The 23855-nt window shown below is 39.5% G+C and overlaps 1 protein-coding gene across 2 annotated transcripts in view; it reads right to left on the reverse strand.

Moving 5' to 3' along the window:
* The window catches only part of LEO1 (LEO1 homolog, Paf1/RNA polymerase II complex component), a 94974-nt gene that overhangs the window by 65480 nt on the left and 5639 nt on the right, over window positions 1–23855 (reverse strand). The window contains exons 8-13 of one of the 2 annotated variants that reach the window (XM_083850041.1): window positions 23701–23835; window positions 23084–23219; window positions 22540–22726; window positions 22180–22277; window positions 18555–18734; window positions 1715–17193 (exon numbers count right to left, since the gene is read on the reverse strand). In XM_083850041.1, coding sequence (XP_083706167.1) covers window positions 18630–18734; window positions 22180–22277; window positions 22540–22726; window positions 23084–23219; window positions 23701–23835 — 661 coding nt within the window. In that variant the 3' untranslated portion in view covers window positions 1715–17193; window positions 18555–18629. Of the gene's footprint in view, window positions 1–1714; window positions 18735–22179; window positions 22278–22539; window positions 22727–23083; window positions 23220–23700; window positions 23836–23855 lie in introns of those variants that run through there. The other variant, XM_083850042.1, reaches the window with a different exon arrangement.

Raw genomic sequence — 23855 nt, forward strand, 5'->3', positions numbered from 1 at the left:
AGCAATTCCTTGCTGTTTACGCAGCCCAAATACCGATTACACAGAAGAAAGTTTCAGTGGCACAGCTTCAACTTGCTGTTGATGCTCAGAAGCCAAAAGCCCCATAGTCTGGACCTTTTGGCTGTCAGGTGTTTCAGAAAAACATGCTAAATATAGTCACGACCCTAAATACACTCCATGTACTGTCTGCAGAGTAAAACACTATGCGTGGACTAGCTAGCTAGGTTTTTGTCTGTATTGGTGTCATGGGAAGGACAAACAAGACTTGCTCATTCAAAACTGCTACACTGGCTGCTGTGGTACAGAAACTTAATTCCCGAGCTACCTAAAAAGAAGAATTCAACAGGCAAGGTTGCTGTGGTCTAACCAGTACAGAGTAAGTGACATTAATGAGATAACACGGGCTCAAATTACCAGACAGGGAAGAGGATGGATAAAGAGTCCCTGTGTGAATGCTGGCTTCGCCATCGGAAAATAATACAAGAATCCTTTTGCACAACTCCCTCCTGACTGCTTTGGACACAGAGTTTCCCAACACGCAAACAGAAAGGCTCGCGCAGCCCAGAGCAGGATGCATCCCCTATTCCTGACTTCCTTGGGAAATGTTCACACCAAATGCAAAACTCAAAATTCCTGGTAAGGCTTTCACATCCCAAGAACTGCTTGGTCAAAGGAGCAGCACATTAACCTTCAAGTTTTCCCACAGAAACTGGGGATCATAGATTTATGACTTTGATCCTTTTACTTTCTGTATAAACAATTTTCAACTCTTGCAAACTCCATGTACTTTATTATTGAAATTGGAACAGCCAGTTACAGGGGAAACAGAGTCATAAGTCACTAAGTTTTGTTCCTACAAGGGCAAGAGCAAAACCAAATAAATTAATTTTCTACAAAAAGTGGCATTTTTGTCTGTTTGTACTGTGTCCAATATATTAAATACTTTGGAAGATGTGTAAATAAATTGTCATGGAAATCCAAGAGTTGAAAAATAACAAAATTATGTTATTTTTGTCTGAATCCTCAAATTCTTGTGCACTGTTCTATTTTCCAATGTAGGGAAAAATAAATACAGTGAAAATGTACAAGCAAAGCAACAAAAAAAGAAGAGCTTATGGCCAAGGTTTGTCCAAAGAAATCTGCACCAAAACAGTCTGATCGGCCTGTATAAATGCTGCACTAGTTACTGTCATGACTTGCACATACAAGGGCTTTAAACCTGATTGCTGCTGTAATGATGGACCATTACGTAACTCAAGTATCACAACCAAAGTATCATTTCCAAAGTGATCACCCCGTACGGGTTTTTCAGTTCCCTGATAGTATTTTCTTTGTTGCAACTCTAGTTCCTAGAGAACTATGATAAACAGCTCTAAGGTAATGACCTAGCTAAACAAGATTGTATTTATAGTGCTATTATTTCCCCTTTAGTACATTTCAGAGCACAGAGAGAGCAAGTGGACCCCTTGAGAATTATATCCGAACATATCTACTATAAATATTTATCTGAGTGACTTAATTTTAGCTTTACCTAGGTCTTTCAGGGACACAGAGTGAATCTTAGCTTGGGAAACTAGAGAAGCAACTCAACATGACCTTCTCGTTTTCAAGCTAGTTTCCCTTTGCTATTGCTGAGTTAAATTACCAACGACTAACCTATTCGGTATGTCATTTTAGTGTCATTGCTTTTTGCAGAATGAATGTCAGGACTCACAGTTCTTGATAGATGCTGCACTTTCTGCTGAAGTTGATGGTGGAGAACATATCAGATTTCACCTTATTTTCATGCCATGAAGACCCTCGGCTGTGACAATGAAATGCCTGGCACTGCCCAAATTCACATCATTCCTTTCTGTCTGGTACAGATATAGTACATTATCATGAGAGAAAGATGTTTGGCTATTAAAAAAGAAGAATAAAATCCTCATCAGAGTAACATCTTGGAAGTAAATTGCAATTGAGGATAAGAACATAATCTTCTGGATCATGAGCTCTGAGTTTAGATATATACAATGAAATGTACCTATGTGCTTCACACCTTGTCTGATAAACCTGTGGCTTGCAAACAGGTCTTTTCTCAGGCACTGTTTCCCAATAGCTGCCAGATCCTGCTTACCAGTATGCTCACCACCTTGCTTGTAACACCTGTGCAGCACTGAGGTTTGTGGGAACACAGCCCAGGTTTCTAGCACCACTCTTCCTGGAACTGTCCCTCCTCAAACAGCCTCAGGGAGGGACTCTATTTTAACCGACCACTGCACATCGATTCTTCGCAGTATGCCGATCCATTTAATGCATCAGATGCTTTGTTCCAAGCGTTTGATTTCGGGCAGATCTTTGGGACTGACAGAGCTGCACTAGCATTCTGCACATTTAGGCTGTGGAAAACAACAGAGCTGGATGAGAATTGCTTCTGTGATTACTGCCCTAGCTCCATGCATGGTGCTGTGTTCAGAAAGGGAGAACTAGCACTGCACAGCAGGATAATACTGCATTGCAAATATGAAAAGTTCAACAACAGCTCCAAAGCATCTACCTGATGAGGCAAGGCTTCAGCTCCAGCCCTGATCAAAAACCATGATGCTCCGTTAAGGTTGTTACCTGACGTTCCTCAGCCTCAAGGAGAGACTGCTATCATAGCCGGCCTGTGCAGCAGTTTTCCCAACTATAGTAGGACCAACACTATCAGTACCACTGCCCTGAGGATGCTGAGGTGGTAAAGCATGTTCTCCTCAGCTATTAACAACAAATCAACCCTAACAATTAACTTGAACACTTGCCACAAATATTTAAGCATTGCTTTGCTGGAAGAAGGAAAGATCAAGAAGGATCTTGATAAGCTGCCAAATAAAGCAATATTTAAACAGCCTCAGATCTGCTTCCCTGTTCAGTACTTCATAACTATAACAAGGCTGCAGGAAAAAAAATAGAACTGTATTGCTTGGATTTGGCCACTGCAGGCAATTTGTCTCAGCAGAATATGTAAATACATGATGGAACCTTTGCCAAAAATACACTGCCTCTCCTCCTGTCCTCTCCTCTTCCTGGTTTCAGGGTGGAGACGGATTCCTCAAACACACTTGCAAGGCCAGTAATGATCTCTAATGCTTTTCAACACTAAGATGCTGAGGGATGATATAGTTCAAGAACAAGTTTTCCTCCTTTTAAGAGAACATTAAAAAACAACAACAAAATAAAAACCACCTCTGGTTATTTCAATAATCCCATTTACACTGTAGGCCCACAGGTGGGTCTGTCAGCAAAGTGGTGTGAGGGAAAGACCAGGCCATTAGAACAATAATAGTTTTGTCAATTGGCTTTGCTTTTGTGAAAAGGTTTTGTTGCTAAAGAAAACATGGCACTGAGCTACACCTTAAGTTACATTTCGTTAGAGTGAAGTATTCTCATAGACTCCAATTCACACAGGCTCTATGCACACAGGCCCAAGTATGAAGAACAGGCTGAATCACACCCCACCAACTGCCAACAGCCACGTGGCCATGGCTACAGGCACTGAGGTAGTATTAGGAGACATTTAGCTCTTGGCTTGCAACTTTCAAATCCCTCTTTCTCCAAACAAGTTGCTCACTTCTCAGTGCACAAGATGGTATGAGTAGCACAAACTGCCACATAAACTCTCACTGTGACTTCCACCTAACCTAGGGATGATCAATCGCCAAGAAAATGATTCTGCAGCAAGGTGGAGCTCACCACACTTGAGCAGAAGTGGTTCCTTTCTTACCCAACACCACACTGCCTCTTTGGCTGTCAGTGACAGAAATTTCTATTTGGCTTCACTAACTGAAGAATAGACCTAGGTCTTAAAAAAATAATAATCTAAAAGGTAATAAAGCAAGAAATATAAGGATGAGTTTTGTTTTTGCTTTAAATGTAGACATGTTCAGTGCAAAGCAGTTGTGCCAACACAAGAAGAGGTTCACCCAGTTGTAGAAACCACAGCAAGCAGCCAAGGGTGGTGTGAGGAACCTGTAAACGAACACTGCCACCAAAGCACCTGCATCACGAAACTACACCCACACCAGCCCTGTCCTTCACCCCACAGCTTCCCACAGAAGAACCATGAAGGTGCCGGCAGCACTGACTGGGCTGAGGCCCAGGCTGCCCCACAGGCTCCCAGCTGAACAAGTCCCCAGAGAGGCCTCCCAAGCTGGCCCGCAAAGCAGAGCCTTCAGACTGCTGCCATGTTCTGGATCCCTTTAAGGGAAGCTCCTCTCCCCTCTTCTTCCCCGTAAAATAGGTCATTATGTAAAAGAGCCGCTTTATGGGAGGCAATCACGTCAATGGAACCTCCTAAAGCTCTGCTCGCCAAGGATACCATTCTGGAGCACTACTAGGACCACAACTTCACTCTGCTTACCACAGCCCTTTTCCATCGGTCTGAGGGGACCACTCTCCATCCCTAATAGGGAGGCCTGGCTAAGGAATGAAGATGCAGCTAGGGAGAGCTGTGCTGTTCAGAGGCACCTGAGGGGCAGGGTGGTGCCCAGCAGCCAGGAACAGGTGCGGAGATCACAGCCTGCCCACAGCTTGTGAGGAAACCACATCTGCAATGCAAATTGACCACGCACCAGCAAGTCATTATCCTGGACAGACCTGCAGGCCTGATCTTCCTTCACTTCTAAAAGGGAAATGGGGATTTTCATGCTAGACGTTCATGTGGTAGGAGCATTGCTGAGCAGACAACTAGTAGACGAGGCATAAGCCAAGTATTTCATTAGCAATTCAACTGATTTCCCTGTGTCTTGGGTGTTCCCTGCCACTTGCCACATGCCCATCCCTGTTACTGCCTACCTCTACCCAGATCAATGCCCAAACCACCCACCAGCATCAGGAGGTATTGTGATGTTGTGTATCCCCAGCAAGCCAAGTTCAGCATCAGGAAAGGAAAAGCACTGCTCCCAAGAGACCATTTCAAACCAGGCAGGTGACAGTGACAACCACAGGTGGAAGAAAAGGTCTCTTAAGTGCCCAGTTTTACACAGTGCCCTCAGCATTTGACAAATAATTCCTGTATCAGTATCACATAAGATTTATACTCATATAACTAACCAGAAGCATTCTATGAATAAAGTACCTGTCCCTGGGGAAGACAAAAAAAAAAAAAAGCAAACCCCACAAGTCTGATACGCTGTATGAGAAGAACCTGCAGCAGTACAGAAAACATCCATGTCCTCCCAGCACAGCTCCTTATGGATCATTCCCTGGAAGGGGAAAAGTCTGTCCAAGCTGCAGGTGCTCCAGACAGCTGGCTTTTCCACAGCATCAGTAAGTTAAGCATTTGATCATGGTAATGGGGTTACATGAGGCCTAGAGCAGCTCCAGTACTGACCTCACTGTGAACCCAGTTCTTTCAGATGGAGACACCTGCAAAGGGTATAAAATGCATCAAGCTGCCAGTAGCCTATGTAACTGGGAACCCTTTTAAAATCCAGTGTGTGTTTCACCAAAATAAGTTTGTTTTGGTTGGGGTAATATTTGTGTCACTTCAGACAGCAAACAATCCTTTTACAGAAAACATGAGACAGGTTTTTCCTCACCCAGAGTAGGCCTGAGAATACTCACACTTAAAAATAAAAAACTAAAAAATCCTAAATCACACTCTTTTGAACCTATATTTCCTGACTTTTACAGCTGTGGTGGCAGGGAGGCAGGAATGATTTACTGGGGTGTACATGAACTTCTTAAACTGCCATGTTGCTGGCAAAGCTCTGTGCAAGCACACACCACAGCACAGCCAGACTCCCGCTCCCCACACCCCCATGGGACCCGCAGGCTTCTGCTGGAGGTCACCACTCCTGCAGCCACAGACTGTGCAAGTACAGCTCCAGGCAAAGCCAGACAGGTTAGCCGAACTCACCTCCCAGTGCATGCCCACACGATCCCTTCTGCTGGCACAACTGCGGTACTGCCCAACCCGTGGGCAAAAAATCAAAGGTAACATCTTTAATGTGAATCGTTAGCGGCTCTTGACAGGTCGCTGTGGCTTCACTAACTGAAAGGTTCCAACTTGGAATTGTTTTAAGAGAACTTCAAGCCTTTAACAGAGCCTCCAGACTCTTACCTGCCTCACCACTCCACCCATAGCACCCTGGGGGTGCTCAGGAACCTTTGTACCGTGCACCAGCCCACCCACCGTGAGCGAAGCAGGACACAAAGTCCCCCACTGCAAGCTCCGGCATGGGAGCACACCAACCACCAAGTGGTCAAACACATTACGTGATAAGAATCTGCAACAGTCACTGAATAATTTGTGGGATAAACTATTTCTGGAGCATTTGATCAGCTCTACTGGCTATCATTATTTTTGCTGAATCAACAGCTCCCATCAGAGCATACGCTCTAGAGAAAACAAGCAGCACTGTGACAGGTTAGGAGAGAGATTTAATAAATTAAATGCACATCCCGCTTGCTCCTCTAAGCCATAATGCAGTACATACATGGAAATCCAAGCAGCTAAATGCATATCCTTTCTGAAGTGGCTGTCTGTGCATACACAATCTGTCCCTTCAAGGTTTTTCCATTAACATACCCACGTGCAGAGCTATAAATCAAAATGAAAGGGAACAGAGCAGGCCAGCAGAAGAGCAAGGGAAGGAAAATATATTGTAGGCTGTTTTGCAAAAAGGCTGTGATTAGCTATTATCAGTTAAAAGCACAGACGCAGACAGAGAGATTCAGAGCCTTAGTGGCCTACAACGGAGAGCTAAGTGGAAGGTTAGAGGGAAATAATGCTTTTAGCTGCTCTTGAAAGCAGAAACAAGCGTGACAGGAAAAAAAAAAAAGGAAAGATTTAAACCACTGATGAATACATACTTATATTCAGAATTTATGGCAAGCAGAAATAAGGAGACAACAGTATTGACTTCCTTAGAGAAGTCAGAAGAGACAAAGCCAAGTAGGGGAATGCAGCAGCGAAGAACATAAAGCAGCCTGGCAGGAGGAAAGCCTACAGAGGTGCACGGCAACCTCCTGAGGCCATTCGAAGAGAAGATATAACACAACAGGTTGTCCAAATCAGCACAGAAGAGGAATTCATGTGGCCTATTCCTCCACTTCAGAAAGCAGTTCCTGAGATTTGCTGGGGGGATATTTTCAGGTTTTTACTACAAACATTCCCCAGAGACATCACTCACTTCTACAAAAACGTACATCCTTCCTTGTCACCACCTTACTCCAAATGGCAACCATGAACCACTGTTCTTGTTTTAAAGGCTTAGTGGATGTTCAGAAATAGAAAGAAAAACTGCCAACAGGAATTGCTGACGCGAGGTGATATTTTAATCAACACTGTGATGATCAGGCTTCTTTTGCTAGTGGATGAGTACCCATGGCCCACAAGCCCCCACACTTGCACCACTCTCCATGGAAAAACATCTGTGGGATCACCGTTAGATCTGGCAGAAAAATCACTGCTCAATTTGTTTTCCCAAAGGCATGTGGTTTTGGACAAAAGGAATCCCAGCACATGCTGGGATCTTCAGCTCCAAACACAAATTCCCTTCAGATTCAGGACTAATAATACACAAACTCCCAACTACCAGCTGCACCCAGGCAGCAATGTCATTTTATACCCTCGATCATGCTGAGATGCCAGCAGGGCTGACAGCAGCGCAGCCCACTTTGACATGGTGAATCAGCTCATCGGGCAGCCGGCGATGGTGCCAGCACACACGACAAGGCAGGAGAGCTGCCAGCTGCAGTTTGGCTCCAGGAGCAGTTCCTATCCAGGCAAACCAGCGCAACACCCACTTGGTACCTGGCAACGGCAGATTTTTCTCTGCACAACACAGCTGTGAAATACAGGAACCATTTTAAAGCACAACAACAAAGTCACATGTAACAGGTTTAACCAAAGCTGCGTATTTTCCTGCTATGGAAACCAGTCACAAGAATCATAAAGCTGTCCAAGGCAAGAATTTTGTGTGCTACCCTCTCCTAATCTGCCCTGCTCCTTTCTGAAAACCTGAAACTTATGCATGACAACACAGACTAGTTACAGCTGGTGCAAAGCAGCTACCTAAGCTTTTCACATGAAAACTGTGCCAGTATATTATCAGGAGTCACACCAGAGCGCAAAGGTGTTTCCCCTGCCACCTTCAAGTGACTTTGTTAAATGTACAGCCATTGCTCCATTTTTGCAAAATGGACTCTCCACATACAGACAGACAACAGACCATTTAAGTTGTAAGGCTTTAGGACAGTTTTTTTTAATTATTTTTATTTATTTATTTATTTTTTATTATTTTTTTCCAGGAGTAGTAATAATCCAGAAGCCCAAGCAAATGGGAGCTGGCAAGTCCTCAGTGGTTCAGAGCTGAATGAGACAGATACCACCACATTTAGAAAAACTCTCAGAAAGTAGCTTTAAGAACTGCAGCTTGGCCTTGTCTGCTAAGAGCAGAAAACCCAGTAACCGAAACTGTAGCAAAAGGAAAACTGAGATTCAGAAAACCTATAGAAAACTGAAGTCAGCACAATCATCTCTGGGAAATTACAGATTAAATCCTGTCAGCAGAATTCACATGAAGATAATCCTACCTCAGAGGATGGCAGTGGACTAGAGAACCTCTCAAGGGTTCACAACCAAGCCTATTCTTCTATGAACCTAAAGTCGCTGTGTTTTAACGCCCAAGAACCAAAGCACAGAATTCTGTATTGCCCAGTTCTGGCTAACAACAGGCCCTCCAGCTGGTCCTCCCGTGTCACATCACAGATCTGACTCTCAGGGAGGTTTCACCCACAGGCCAAGCCCCACTGCTATCAACAGACTCCAGTCAGTCACAGGAACCTTCTTGGAGCAGAAAAAAAATGCATCGTCTGAAAAGCACCTAAGGGACTGTAACTTATGTAATGTCCAAACATTTTATGTGTAGAGAAGTAGAGTCCTGACTTGCAAGATCAGAAACACACCACACTGAGCTGGACTGATGGCAAGAGCAGCCCTGCACAAGGGAGCCCCAGAGCACAAGCAGAGGGCTCCCTCCAGGTTAACCCGCTCTGCATCCCAGTTTGTCGTGCGTGTGGAGAAGCACAGCTTGGCTCAATCGGTGGGGTGCAAAGGTACGGAATCTGTGTGTGCAGATACACGAGAAGCATACTTCCTTTGTTGAATCCAAATATTTTTCAGCCTAAATTGCACTGGTGTGTGTTCTAAACATTTTATTACACAAGTTTCAGATTTTCAGTTTATTTTACAGTCGTCTCTGTTACCAGTTACAAAATAGTTATATTTATATGGTTTTGAAAGAACCATCTGGAATCATGTCCTGAAAAACATTCTTCTGGCAGCCAACTTGTGTACTTCTGAGTAATTAGCATGTGTTTAGAAAGACGGGGCACACTTGTTTTTTTAATTTGTGAGCCCACTTTCCACTAATTACCACATTTTCCAAAGAGTAAAAAATAACATTCTGTGTCTCTCAAACTCAGCTGCATCAAACCCCTGTGTGCAAGACCAAGACAGAATATATGCTACAGATGACTGGAACCGTGACTTGAACCTGCATTCCCCCACATACACCCCTTGTGCGTGTGCCTTTGCATGGTTCTGCTACGGCTCTGCCCCAAGGGAGGTAGCTTCCCACAGATGGGCAGAGCAGTCAAAAGCACTGCAATTTCAAACAGCCCCAGCTTCATCCAATAAAGACACTCTGCTAGATTAAACGCCTGCAAAGAGTTCTGCTAATTTCTCAGCTTCCAAAACAAAACATTTTCTTCCATCTATTCCCATACAGCCAGGAACTAATTTTCAAAGTACCCAAGTCCACGCCACAGGGTGGACATGTGGACTAGAACTACCTCCTGCCAAGACATTATGGTATCTACTACTGAGAAGATATCAGAAGAAATACCCGAAGCTAACGTACATGCATACAGAATTCAGCTAAACACTGCTTAGCTTCAAGGTTTTTCAGATCTCCTCGAAACCTTAAGCTTTTCAAGTTTTTGAAACACCTATGCAACCTGATGTAAGAAACATCTAAAAGCCAGATGCCTTCAAGATTAAAGGCTGTCAAAGAACCCATTTACCTAAAATCTCTAATAATGTTTGAAAGCTATATATTCTTTCAAAATTTTACAATCACACATTTTTAAAAATGTCTGTTTGCTTCTCAGATTCAGGAATCCCAGACAGACAGGAATGGATCGTGACTCTCCCTCTTTGAACCTGGCTGTGTCAGTATTTCAGATTTCGGTATTTCCAAAGTTCAGCCCCATAGAATTCAACGCATGTGTCTTAAACTACCCCTAAGATCTCCAATAGAAATGCAACACCTTGGTTTCTTAACTGTGTCGAAAATTTTGAACTCCCATTTCTGGGTTCCTGGCAACACTAGCCAACCTGCCAGCACACCCTGAATGATGTTACCTAACAACAAAAACAAGTTTGCCACAGGAAAGCCTGAAGAGGTTTAACAGGACATTGTGAAAAGAACACAAAAGAAAAAAGAGAAGAAAAAAAAAGGAGGGGGAAATAAAGATAGGCTCAAAAGTTTATGAAACATGCCTCAAAACTATTTGTTATTAAAGTTCCCTTCCAACTCATCTGGGAACTGTTCTTTCAAGGCAGTCCAGTGTATTTCAGATGCACGCTACTTTCATATATAGTACTACATACAGAAATATGAAATGCCCCTTGTGCCAAAGGCAGCAGTTCTCAACCTTTTCCAATTCGCAGACTCAATTCTTAATAGCAGTGCTAGGTCTTCTACATATCTGACATAAGGCTATTCACAACAGGCAGTTGAACTGGCAGTGCCACACTCACAGATTGAGTTTTCCCCAGCATCTAGTAGTGTCATGCTATGGCAAGATTGGATCCTAAGACAGACACACACATATGTGGTGGTGCCTGCTATATGCCAGCAGCTACTCCAGATTTAGTGTTTGGAAAAGTATGACAGCCAGTTAATCCTATTGAGTTCTGGGAGATCAAACAGGATTTGTAAGAAGGTAACACATCCACAGATTAGCAAAATGTTCTCAGTTTAAGTGTGGTCACTTTGTGATCATGTTCAGAAAGCATTTTCATCTGAAGATATACAGAATTTTTTTTTTTTTACTATGTCCAGAGGGATTAGAATTACATGAAGTTCTGAATGTCACACTTAAAACCTGGGAACTGTGCTCATAAAACACCATTCCCTCCCTATCTACCTCTCATACAAGTTTGGACTCACTGATACAGGAAGGTTGGTTATCCCATAGCTGTATGTAACATCAGCAAAGGGAACACAGCATCTTTCTTAACAATGAAAACCCCAGCGATATCATCTAGCAGCCCACTTTTCTGAACAAGATCAGAAGTAACAAAATGGCTAAAGATATTATCAAACATAAATTATTTAAGCATACAAAGTCCACACTGGCATTATCTACAATTAATTCATAGCGAATGTAGAGTGGCGCAGCGCTCTAAGTGTCTGACAACTTGGCAAGTAGCTGTATGCCTAACTGAACACGCAATTAGGGCAGTTGGCAGTTCTGAAGAACCTCCCAGAACTCACTGCTGATGAGGTCCTTAACAAACACCTTACATATGAAACTACTAAGTCCTTGCTCTAAATTGTTTGCACTCTGCCACTACCTTGAAAATAGCAGCACCATTCGGCTCACAACAGAACAGCCTCTGCTCAAGGCAACAGTGAACGAAGGGCTTCCAAAAGAAAAGGCTGTCCACTTAGATCACCGGAAAAATACCCCTCTGTGGACTGAGCTGACTGCTTGCAGCATCTAACCAACAACGTCACCTGAAGGGCAAGAAGGAACCCTTCTGACAGACATGAAGGAGTCTCCCACAACACTCTATTCCAAAACCAGAAAATCACTAACTGCAGAGATCCTGGGGAAACATCTAAATGGTTACAGTACACATGTACCTAATGATCAACTAGAGAAGCATCATAAGTAACCTAAACAGATGCAGAGACGTTACTTCTGTGATAAGAACAAAGGCTGACAGAGCTGCAGAAAACTCTCATTCAGCCAACACAGGGCAACTCCTGCTATCCTTGAACTTTCCCCTACTCAGTAATTTGTTCATCTAATTGCAATAATGTATATTTAAACGCAGGCATCGATAGTTTAATATCCATCAACAAAATTCTGTATTTACAGCAACATCCTACCCAGCATGTCTACAGAATAAAAGCGCCCAGACCAAGTCAGCTGGCTGTCAAGATAAAAATCTATTCTGTATATTTATCTTGCTACCCATGACTAAGCATGACTGTAAGAGAAGAAAGTACTCCTGTATTTAGCTGAAGATATAATCCCATATTGGAGTATTTTGACTCAGTGGATAGCAGTGTCTTAAGGGCACTGTGCTCAGCTGAACTTCTCTTCCTAAACTAAAGGTTAAATAAGGTGGTAGAAACTGACCGAGAGCCAGAAAATGCTACTTTTTATAAAGCTGCATTCGTCACTCAGGATGGACACCATTCAAAATCTGTTGATATGGCATCTGTATTGCAGGTTGCTGCCTCGTTCCATAAATCCTTGGAAAAGTTTCACTACAGAGCTGAAATTAATACCGACAGTTACCAGGCATGTCCTGGAACTGTGTAGTTCATTCAGTGTTGAAATGAGGACCAATTTGTCTTGATAACTTCAGAGAAGAGCCAATAACAAATGTGTGTATTTTCTATTGAATACACTTGTCTATCTTTTTCTTCCCAAGTGTGCTCTACCTGCACATCCTATTTAAAACTTTATTTTCCCAGGGAATCTGACCTCCCTCTTATCTAAAACAAATAAAAATCTCTTGTTTTTAATAGCAATATCTAGTTACAGTGACAGGTCAAGGCTTCCGTTACTGTTTTCACTAGACAACACATTTCTTCTTTTATAAACCATCAACAAATACTCACCAGGGTCTATAGTATGCTTTATGCCACCCTCATTAGATGAACAGACAGATTTTGTTCCTTAAGACAGCTTTCATATCCTACACTGAGTGCTTGAAGTTCATTGGGTTAGGGATCCCGTGTGTTTATTCTGGAAGCTGACCACTTTATCTCCACAGTACTTTAGCCTGGGTTGGCTATCCTTCACCATAACCCCAAACATTCCTGAAAGACTCTACCTTGCTTGTAAGTCATAAGGAAGGTTCAATAAAGCACTGGATAAGCTCCAAGAAGAAAAAACAAACATCAGGTACATCCCAAGACAATTCACAGAACTACGGGGAAGAAAAACAGACAAACATTTTTAGTCAGCACGCTAACACTCCACTTATTTCTGTCCTTGCTATTTAAGCCTCGTTTCATCATCAGTTGTGAAGCTGTAAATTATCATCAATACTTTTTAAAATAATTGTGGGTATTTTGCATTTTTCACCAAGGGAAAAATACACATTTTCTTTCCCGAACACCAGAAAAAAAAGATATCAAGAGAATCAACACAAAATTCAAGCCAATCTGACACACGTAGCATAAAAAGGAGGGTATGGAAAAAGGATAACACATGTTGTGTTAGTGTTAATATAAAATGATGCATCATCTAAGAAAACTGTGAAAGAGCTATTTATCTTAAAGAAAGATACCTTTCAGCGTCAGGGTTTCCCTTAAACCAACATAGATAAACTTGATTGCAAGAAAGCAGAAACTCCCTAACATTATGAGTGAGGTATGAACATGGAAACTCACAAGCTGCCCAGGGTTAGTTTTAAATTGCACAACTGTGATTTTGGCACTTGAGCTTTTTCCAGTTATTCCTGTGAGGGAGAAACAAGGAAAAAAAAAAAACAGACACAAAAAAACATGCTTTAGCCACGACACTTTGGCTTGATCCTTCTTCATCTTCTGTGGGATATACTCCTCCCTTCACAAATATAGCATAGTCTGAGTAGCAGTTTATTTTAAGCTGAAAAATAAGACTGTGAGGTGGCAAGCTCACACAGTTTGAGTAGTTATCTCATTCCATGCTAGTAAACAGAACTCAAAACTACTGGCATTAAATCTGATCAGCACCAACACTGGACCAACAGCTATAGCAGGGTTCTAGATCTCAAAATACAACCCTCAGCCAACCAAGCACAACAACTTCCCCAACAAAAACACTAAATGCAAGTGTACCAAACACCTGAATAGAAGGGATAGAGACTGCAGCTGCTGCCAAAAAAATTACATTTATTTCCTTTACATAGTGATCCATGTAAAATTTTCCAAAAACGGATTTATTGTAGAGATCAACAATGAATCCTAATAGATAATCCTATACAGAATGTTTACCATACATCTTTACACTGGCAGATGAAGAAGAAAAAACAAACAAACAAAAAACAATCTGCAAATTGCAAATTCATCAGGCTAGGATTAGCATGTCTTTTTCACAGTTATGTTATGAAGTGAGGTATCGTGAGAAGATCAGGAAAAGCATAAAACAATATAAAATCAGATATAATTTGATTCAGTCATAGGATATAAAAAAGAGGGTGTGTTAGTTAATACTTTCACTGTTTCATAAGAATTTATTTATCTTTAATTTACAATACATAAAGAATACAGTGTATATATGATTCACGACTATCATTGATAACTGCATGAATGCTATTGCCTCCCAGAAAATTTCAACACAACCCAAAGACATGAAGCTACTTTTGCTGGGAAACTGGCTCTACAACCTCTCATTTCATGACTTAATAGAAAACAAAGCAAGAAACAAAAACACTTCTAAAGTTACACTTCGACTTTAATAAATCTTTTTTTTCCAAGTATCATTCCATTAAAGGTTTTAAACCAGAAAAATACTCTTAAAAATAAATAAAATAATCAAGAAACCAAGTCTTGTGAAAGTATTTTTGTCAGATTCTGTCAGAGAATCATTTCAGCATGAATTTACTTAATTTTACATCATTTTTTCAGCTACTTAGCTTATATGTCAGAATGTCCAAGAGTTTTAAAGCAATTAAAGATACAAGCTAGTAATCAATACTAGTTTGCAGCTTTTCTCTAAGTCTTTCATGTCCAGACAAGTAAAAAAAAAACCACCTCAGCTCAAATCAAAGGGCATCACTAGGCAACACTGGGTATTAGTCACATTGCCCTCCTAGAAGCACTTTCAAGTCAAGCCACACGGAAGTGTCTAAGCATTAGAATAGCCTAGCTAAATTTCATGAGTGTAATGTGTAATACTTCTTATAGCAAACGTTAAAAGAACATTTATCAGAAATAAAATCTCGTCAATCTTTCCCACATAATCATCTCTGTAAGTTCAACAACACTCAGCTTGATTAGCTGTTTAAAGCCGTTAGAAAAACAAGCAGTTTACTAGAACGGGCTGACACCAAGGACTCCTGTGCCTACTGGCTGAAAAATAAATACCCAGTACTTCACTGGAAAGCCACCATCTCGTGTTTAACACGTTCCTGTGGCTGCAGCTTCACATCAGATCTGAGTTAAAACTTGCTGCCACATACACAAGTGTCCTGCTCTAGCTGCTTCCCCTTGCACTACCTCAAGTCACAACCGACTCTTCACGGTGCCAGTTCAGGCAGCAACACCAGTAAAAACAAAACAAAACAAACTATTCATTTACCTCTATAGGGTCAGGTAAGTTTTCAAAGACAGCCAAGTAAATGTTTACACCTCTGCCAAAGAAAACATCCTTTGCCCACATCCCCTAAGTCATGACCACACCAACTTACTGGTTTGATGCTCACTTGGCCAATAAAGCAGTTCTGTTGGCTTATCTGGTACAAATATCAAACTCAGCAGAAAGTAAGTCTCCTGAGATTTTAGCAAGTTGACTCTCTGAGCTAGACAAGACACTGCCAAGCCTGCTTCTAGGAAGAGGGGACTGCATGGGCAGCTGCTCCTCTCGGTTGCAGCCCCTCGATCCATCAGATGTGCTCCAGCATGAAAACTGCCAAGTTGCATGGCTAGGATAGAGGAAAATGCCTAGTGCAAAATGCTACCGAGCACTAGTAAGAAAACTGCAGTTCAACAACTGGGAAGTATATAGTTGAAGGATATAATTGAAACTACAAAACTATATAGCCAAGAACAGCTTTCAATGACGGTTTCAGAATTTATCATACATTCTACCACTAGCCAGAAAATCTAGTACTCAGCTTCATGCCAGCTCTTCAAAGAAATCTATTTTTGGAAGTTGTTCAAATCATGCCCTTTCTGGATAAGGTATTCTGACCAGGTAGTACAAAAGTAAACTAAACTCAACCTACTTTCTCCTTCCTTCTCCTTATACATTTTAGTTTTGGCTTAGTATTTTTAATTTGGTTAAGAAGAATCAATTCCAAGCAGTTCTCATATACTTGGAGGCTAGAAAAAGAGAGAGCAAAATTGCCCTTGAGTTAAACAAAACTGTGCATTAGACTAACAACTAACAAATACTGTAGATAAGACAAAGTTCATTCAAATGACTTTAATTACAAGGTGATTGCTAAACCAATTTAAGCTGAAAGAATATTTTCTAAAATTCCATGTTTTAATAAGACTTAAAAGGGCAATGTACAAAAGAAGACAGTATAAAAAAAGTACTTCTTTTAATCTTTGTAATCCACAAAAAGCCTCATTTCTGGAAGCTGAAGTGAACCACTTACTAAGTAAAGGCTTAGTTAGCATCAAACCTATGAGAGTGATTAAAACATTTTCACTCTTAGGAGTGTAGTACAAACAGCCAACACTTCAATTAAACTGACATTTAAGCAAACACGTCATCAGTGAAATGGTGGTGTACGTTTTGCATTGTCATTTAAGAGGTATCTGGGAGGCTTTTACATTAAAGTACAGCATGTTGTATCCACACAGCATAAGAAATAACTCCCTTTCTCTACAGCTGGCTTCTTCCTGAGAAGGTTACAAATGAAAAGCAGGTAACCTCATGTAAGGAACCAGACTCCCAGCAGAGGACTTAACCTAAGAGGATTACAGGGTCAAAATTCCAGCAGATGGAGAAAGGTTTTTTCTGCACATTGAAGAGACACAGGAACTCTTGGTAACAGTCATTAAAAAAAAAAAAGTTTCTTAGGCACTCAGACTTCTGAGTAGAAATTTTTCACTTTGTTTTCATATTTGCAAGTGTCTACACTGCAGTCAGCTGCTCAGCAGAATATGTTAACACACGCAGAGCTCTGTGCTACTGCAGCTAGAATGCTTCCCACACTTTCCAGGCAGGAAAAATGGAGGTAGAGTACTTCAGTAAACTGTTACCCTAATTAAACACAGAAAAAGCAAGATGTCCAAGTTAAATGCTGCATCTCGAAGAACCAGGGAATGTCAGACAGCAAAATGCTCACTATTAGGCACTTGAACCCTTCTATCATTTTACAGAAAAGCAGAATTCAGCTGGGGAGGAGAGAGATGGGTAACAATTATTCTTACATAATTATTAGCTACTTTGTTATGTTGCGTAATACAAATCCATATAATAAACTTTTCATAGCACCAGTCAACGCTTTCACTAAAAGAGGCATTAAGCTATGCTTTCTGCTACCTCTTTGAAGTCACGAATTCTGTAAGATTGTGTGAAAAGTCAGTTAAAAAACCAGCACCGATAACATCTGAATGCTATCTCACCAACGAGGGAAACTACACATGTGAAATTTAATCTTAAAAAGAAAGCGTGGTAAAGATCAGATACTTCTTGTAGCCTTTCCCTACTTTACAACTGGCATTTGCACAATCAAATAAGGTGTTTAAAAATAGTGTAGAAGCAGCAATGATTCTGCCCATAATATTATCCTCCACTAATGTCACAGCTAAACCAATCTATTTATAAAACCAACCAGGAACAATAGGCAATAGCACCATAAGGATTATATGAGAGTATGAAACAGTATTACTAGGATGTACATTCACAGTGCGGCTCACTGCACTTTTAAAAGAGACTTTTATGAACTTGCAGAAATTTGCTTGGTTTGTTTAACTCTGACATTTACATCACTAGCATATAATTATTATTATTTTTAATGCTCAGGCAAGACGTGGATTTTCATTCTGGGCTTCAATTCATGGAAACAGAAATGTCTTAGGTGATCAGTATACTACTCTAACTGCAGAAACTTCAGTTCACTCAGACATGATAAGAAATACTTTCAGTCAAAAAATCCCAAAATATGCCAGCATAGTAATGTACTGTCCACAATAAATAAGGAATGCCTAGGAAAAAAACAGTATTGTACTGTACCACTCACATTCTTCCAACCCTTCTGTACAAATGATAAGCTTTTTCTCCATATCCTTACTGGAAACACTTATAATTTAAGCATTCTATGTGAAGATTATGATTTCCCCTAATAAACTCAGTAAAATTACCGATTTATTCTATTGGCCAACTAATTACTGCAGTTTTCAAAACTGAAATGTACCGTACATGATAAAAAAAAATGGCACTATGATGATCTCTGGTGCAGCATCTGCTGTGGTAAGACAAGATTTTAAAAATTAGGGAAAGTAAAAAAAAAAACAAAAAAAACAAAAAACAAAAACAAAAAAACACACTTTATTCACACCAGAAACAGAGACTTCATTGGAATTTTCCTTTATCAAAATAACCCCATTATGGCTACTTACATCTTTGCTGTAAGAGAACTGTACAATATATATAAATATATATATATAAAAAGCAACGTTAGTGCTTCCTCGTTATTAATCATCATCATCATCTTCTTCATCGCTGATCACATATTTCTTATGCTTCTTACTTGCTTTGTCATCATCCTCTGCTTTTCTCTTTCCAGAAGGTTCACCTTCCTGAAGGTGAGAACGGACAGAAAACAAACAAACAAACCATATTTCAGGCTAAAACACTCAGAAGAACAACAGACAACAATTATTTTCTGAAAGAAAAGCAGAATTATTAGTTCTAGTCTTCCCACTTCATGCTACTGAAAACAAAAAAAAAAAATGTAAATCAGCAAGACTTTTTGTTTGCTGTTGTTTTTAAACAAATAAACCACACTCTGGCATCAAGGAAAAAGACTGAAAACACTAGTACTAAGAATCAACACCACAGCTTACAGTCCAAGAAATATAAGTGTAGGAGGCTTTAAAGAGATGGTCACAGGAACTTAAATCATTTAGACTTCAGTTACTCACCAGAATTCACGAGGAGCTAGATATTACTCGATCACTTGAGGTAACATCAATTTACAAATAGCTTGATTGTTTTTTAAATTTAAAAATACCTCAAACCATTTAATTCAAATGCTAAAATATAGACACTAACGCATGAAGTAAACTAAAATCTAGTGTTTTCCTGTATGTAAAACGCTTAAGGAGACATGGCGGGATACTTGTTGATCTCATATTTTTCTACCTAAAAACTTGAAGAAAACATTTAACTTCACGATACAGATACAAGTTTCTTTGTTGAAAAATCAACCCTAATATCAGAAATGAGTGGTTCACAATGCAGAGTTCTAGAAGAAATACTGAAACTATATAAAAACTGTTTGTGAATACAAGAACAGGGAAAACAACAACAAAACAGCGGATTCTGATTATCTAACTGGCCTACAACACATTCCTGAATTGCTTCCCTTTACCTCATCTACATTTCGAATTCAACTTTTTTTTTTTTGTCATACTGTATTTCCAGTTAATTACCTGTTTGAAAGCAATACCATAATGACTTTTACAGGCTGGATGACCAATTTCTAGCACCTAAATATAAAGTCAGTGGGGTGATTGTTAATCTAAACACATTTACACCAGTGCAGGTTAAATCATCCTTCTAAACAGCAATTTGATTCAGAACAATATGAAGACTTTTGCTCACGCTACAAGTAATTAGTTGTAAATGAAAAACTCATCAATTTGGAAACAAAGAATGAGCAGTAACTTGATTATTGCTTAAAAATAAACGTGTTGTAGAAATACCCTCAATTCTAAGTAACCTCTTTTCCCATTATTTTATTTATTTATTTTTAAGAGCAACACACATTAATTGGATTTTAAGAAGCAGCAAAAGACAACACAGCCTTTTGGAATTTTAATGAATTACTTTTTATTCAAAGCATTTTCTTCTATATTTACATTAAATTAGTATGGTGAGAATCTGAATTAGGAAAGAATTTTAAGCATGGGAAACAGAAATTAGTATGGGTGGGAAATCTCAATCATAGCTACTTCCTCAGAACGTTTATTCTCTTATAATCTAGCTAGGCTATTGTTAAATGATTCACCTTCCTCTTTAGCAGGCTATCTCCATTAATTACAGTAACAATAAAACCACTTGCCATGCGATGATAATGTGCATTAATAACAGGCTGATGTTTCCAGTACTGGTAACAAATTGTTATTAGGAGGGAAATTTGGGCTGTGCTGTTGACTGACAGCACACAAAAGCAAGTCTGTGTAGAAGTTGTTCATTGTTTCACATATGTGGATACATATTAAAAAAAAAAACAACTTCCTACCTGCTGACTGAAAGCAAGTAGTTAGGCTATCCTGTTTTATTCTCCTAACGTCGTAGCACCCCTCTGTGGCCCTGATGGGAATATTGCCTTTACATCACGTAACTGTAAAATGGAGGCTACCATTCTCAAGCAGCAGAGAAATCCAGTTGACTAGATCCTTTCTTTTCAGAGACTAGAATTGCAAAATCCTGACGTTGATTGCTACATTATAAACTAACAGCTAGTAGTGTCTTGTCAATAAAATAAATAAATAAATAATTTCTACTAACAGACACTAGCGGAGCTCTCAAAATTACAGTGTTGTCTACAGGCCTCACTATGGCTTTCTGAAAGATTAGTCATATTTTCCAAAATATTATATTTTCCTCGATAACTAATAACGAGCCAGGATCTATGAATTTCAAAGAAAAACTCATTTTCACTCCTGCTTCATAAAACATTTGCGTATTAGTGCAAATACCCAGCTAACCATATAGGAGGAATAGCATCACAGCAGCAAGAACACACGTTCAGAATGTAGCAAACATCTCAACAGGCTGGGAAATAAGACATACCTGGCAAGAAATTTACAGGAAGCACAATACAGAAATGAAAATGACAGAAACCTTACTCCTCAAAAATCAAGATTTCTCATATTAGAGTTATGTGTCATAGTGAAAACTATGTCATATATTGCTCATTTAAACAAAACTTCAGAGTTTCAGCAGCTGTGATTAAAGACATCTGACATGCATTCTCTAAAAGGACATATTGCAAGCTATACTGCCAAACTGCTCTTTTAAGATGCTTTATTATGGAAGCCTTTAAAATTCAACAGTAAGATTTGAGTCACTTCAGCAGCTGTTAGAGTAGCATACTGGACATAACAGTAGGAAAGCACCTAAAAGAAATCTGGGACAATAACTAAGATAATTTTAACAGTTAAAATAATCTCTTAAGGGAAATAGTGATATAAAACTTTCAATAAAGAATTGAAAAATATCCCACAAGCTTAGTACTTCATGGTTCCACTTCTAATGTTGAATGAAAACAGTTAAGTTTCTAATCTCAAAAATGGTAACTGTCAATCTTAAAAAGCACTGTTAAACACCAGTGCAGTAACTGAAGAAGCGACTTGCTTGAACAAAACCTCAAGATGGGATAAACACAAAGATTTGTTTGCTCATACCTAGCACTGATAAGTTACAAACCAAAAAATACCTGAAAATTTAAAAGAGGAAACAGCACTACTACTCTAGCTAGCAGTTAACTTGATAGTGGTCTAATGTTTTGGATGATACTCAGGTGACGGATAACATCTGTTTAGCATCGGATTAACTGCACCTTAGGGTTTTTTTGTTGTTGTTGTTTTTTTTAAAATCTTCTATTTAAAAAGAGTAGAAATGTTATATGAAAACTCTTCCTTTGTTTTCACAATAAACAGGAGAGGACCTTGTAGTTGAGGAAACAAGACTGAACTAGGAATCTGATGTTGAATCTTTTTACTCCTTGCATAATTTTGGTCAAGTCATTTTACACAGCCCTGTATCAATGTTTCCATCTTTAAATCAGCAATAATAATAGTGACTTCCTTCAGATATCACTCAGGTCTATGAACTGACACAGCAAATAAGAAATTGGCATGATTAATTACTGTTGACAGCATGCCAAGTCAAATACTACATTCATCAGAGCATAAATGAAACTACAGAAGTCTCAGCTTTAAAAACTGGATTAAGTGCAGGAAATGTTCCCGACTGAAAATGAGTACCTTTTTAAGAACAAAATCATTTTCTTACCTCATCACTAGTCAGTTTCTTTGCCTTGAGTAGTCTTTGTGTTTTATCTTCATCTGAGCCCTCATCACTGTCAGAAGAATAGATTCTAGCACGTTCCTCTACAGAAAAAAAAAAAAGAAGGTATTTATCTGAAATTGGTAAGGAAAAAGACAGTACGAAAAATACTTCTCTTACACTTAGTCTCACAAAAGGCTCGCGGAATCTAACCCCACAAAGGAAATAAACTTACACAAACTGAATTTACATCTCCTTATGTATCAAATTAAGTGGCAAAACACAGCCTCATCAGGACTCTCTTTTGAAATTAATCTGTCTAAATTACACAAATCCAACTTGTCTACCAGTAAGGTTTATTATTACCTCTGATGCCACCTTTGTATCTGTTTTTGATAGCAGCTAGACTGATCGCATCATCACCCTCATCCTCTTCTTCATAGCGATCAGGTTCTAAATAATTTGCACTCAGACCACGCTGGTGCTGCTTCTCTCGCATTCTTCGCTGCTGAGATTCTCTACGAATGGAAGCTCTTAATCTCTCCTCTTCTTTCTGTCCAAAGAAAGAAACAAAAGATAAAGATTGAGGGAAAAAAATAATAAAATACTCAGAGTATCTTGTATTCTACTGTAGCTTTTGAAATCATTTCACAGGATTGGAAAGAATGTACATAAAACTGATTTTTTGTAAATGTAAGGTAATGCAATTTCAAACAAAAAAGACTGCATGCACAAATTGCACCCATGGCTAACTACTCTTACCTATAAAACTACTCCTACCTATAACTCTGATAGACTCTGTTTTTCAAAAACACATTAAATGTTCAGAAGTGCTCAGCTAGATTACAGTTCTGATTATTATTTTTTTTAAGATTAAATCAGCAGATAAAAAAGCTCTATGTGAGAATACCTTAATCATTTCTGTCCGCTGAGACTCTGGATCACGACCTGCCATTGGCAAAATACGAATTTTCTGGGTCTTTGAACATCTATCTGCCAGAGACAAAGTCATCTTCCTGTGAGTGGCGCTGTCTGTAGAGTGTGGTCTGTTGGAGAATTGCTATGGGTTAAATACTTCTAAAAAGAATTTATCCATTTTCAAATGACAGTTGCAGGGCAGGAATACTTAAGGTTTCAAAGATTCATCTGCACAAAAGTAAAAGCATTATTACTATTATTTTAATTCTTGTGCACTATACTAGCTACTGGAGACATCAATTCCTCTCAGCAAACTGGCTGCAGTCCATCACCAGCCTAAACAATCATCCTCACATTTCACTGCAATATCCCAAGGCACAATCACCATCCTGATGGCCACCATGCATCACAAGAAAGGTTAATTTCAGAGAATATTAATATTCTGATTCACATGAGGACTTGCACTTAAAAATACAAATTAAAATTTATAAAAAAAAATACATGTAGTCTACTGTAGTTTACTAATTTGTACCTCTAATTTCTATGTACTAGCCACAACATTTATTTGCAAAAATAGTAACATCATTTGATATGGAATATCATGTTTACCTGAAGGTTAACTTTGTCTTGAAAACAGCCTGTCCTTGTAGACCTGTCCCTTGTCTGATAAACAAATGGTTGTGATCTCCCTGCAGTGGTGCCTTGTACACATCAAAGACCTCATTTCCCAAGTGGAGAGACATGCTTAAAAGAGATTCATATTA

This window comes from Anser anser (assembly GCF_964211835.1).
Source record: "Anser anser genome assembly, chromosome: 10".
In the NCBI taxonomy this organism is placed as follows: domain Eukaryota; kingdom Metazoa; phylum Chordata; class Aves; order Anseriformes; family Anatidae; genus Anser; species Anser anser.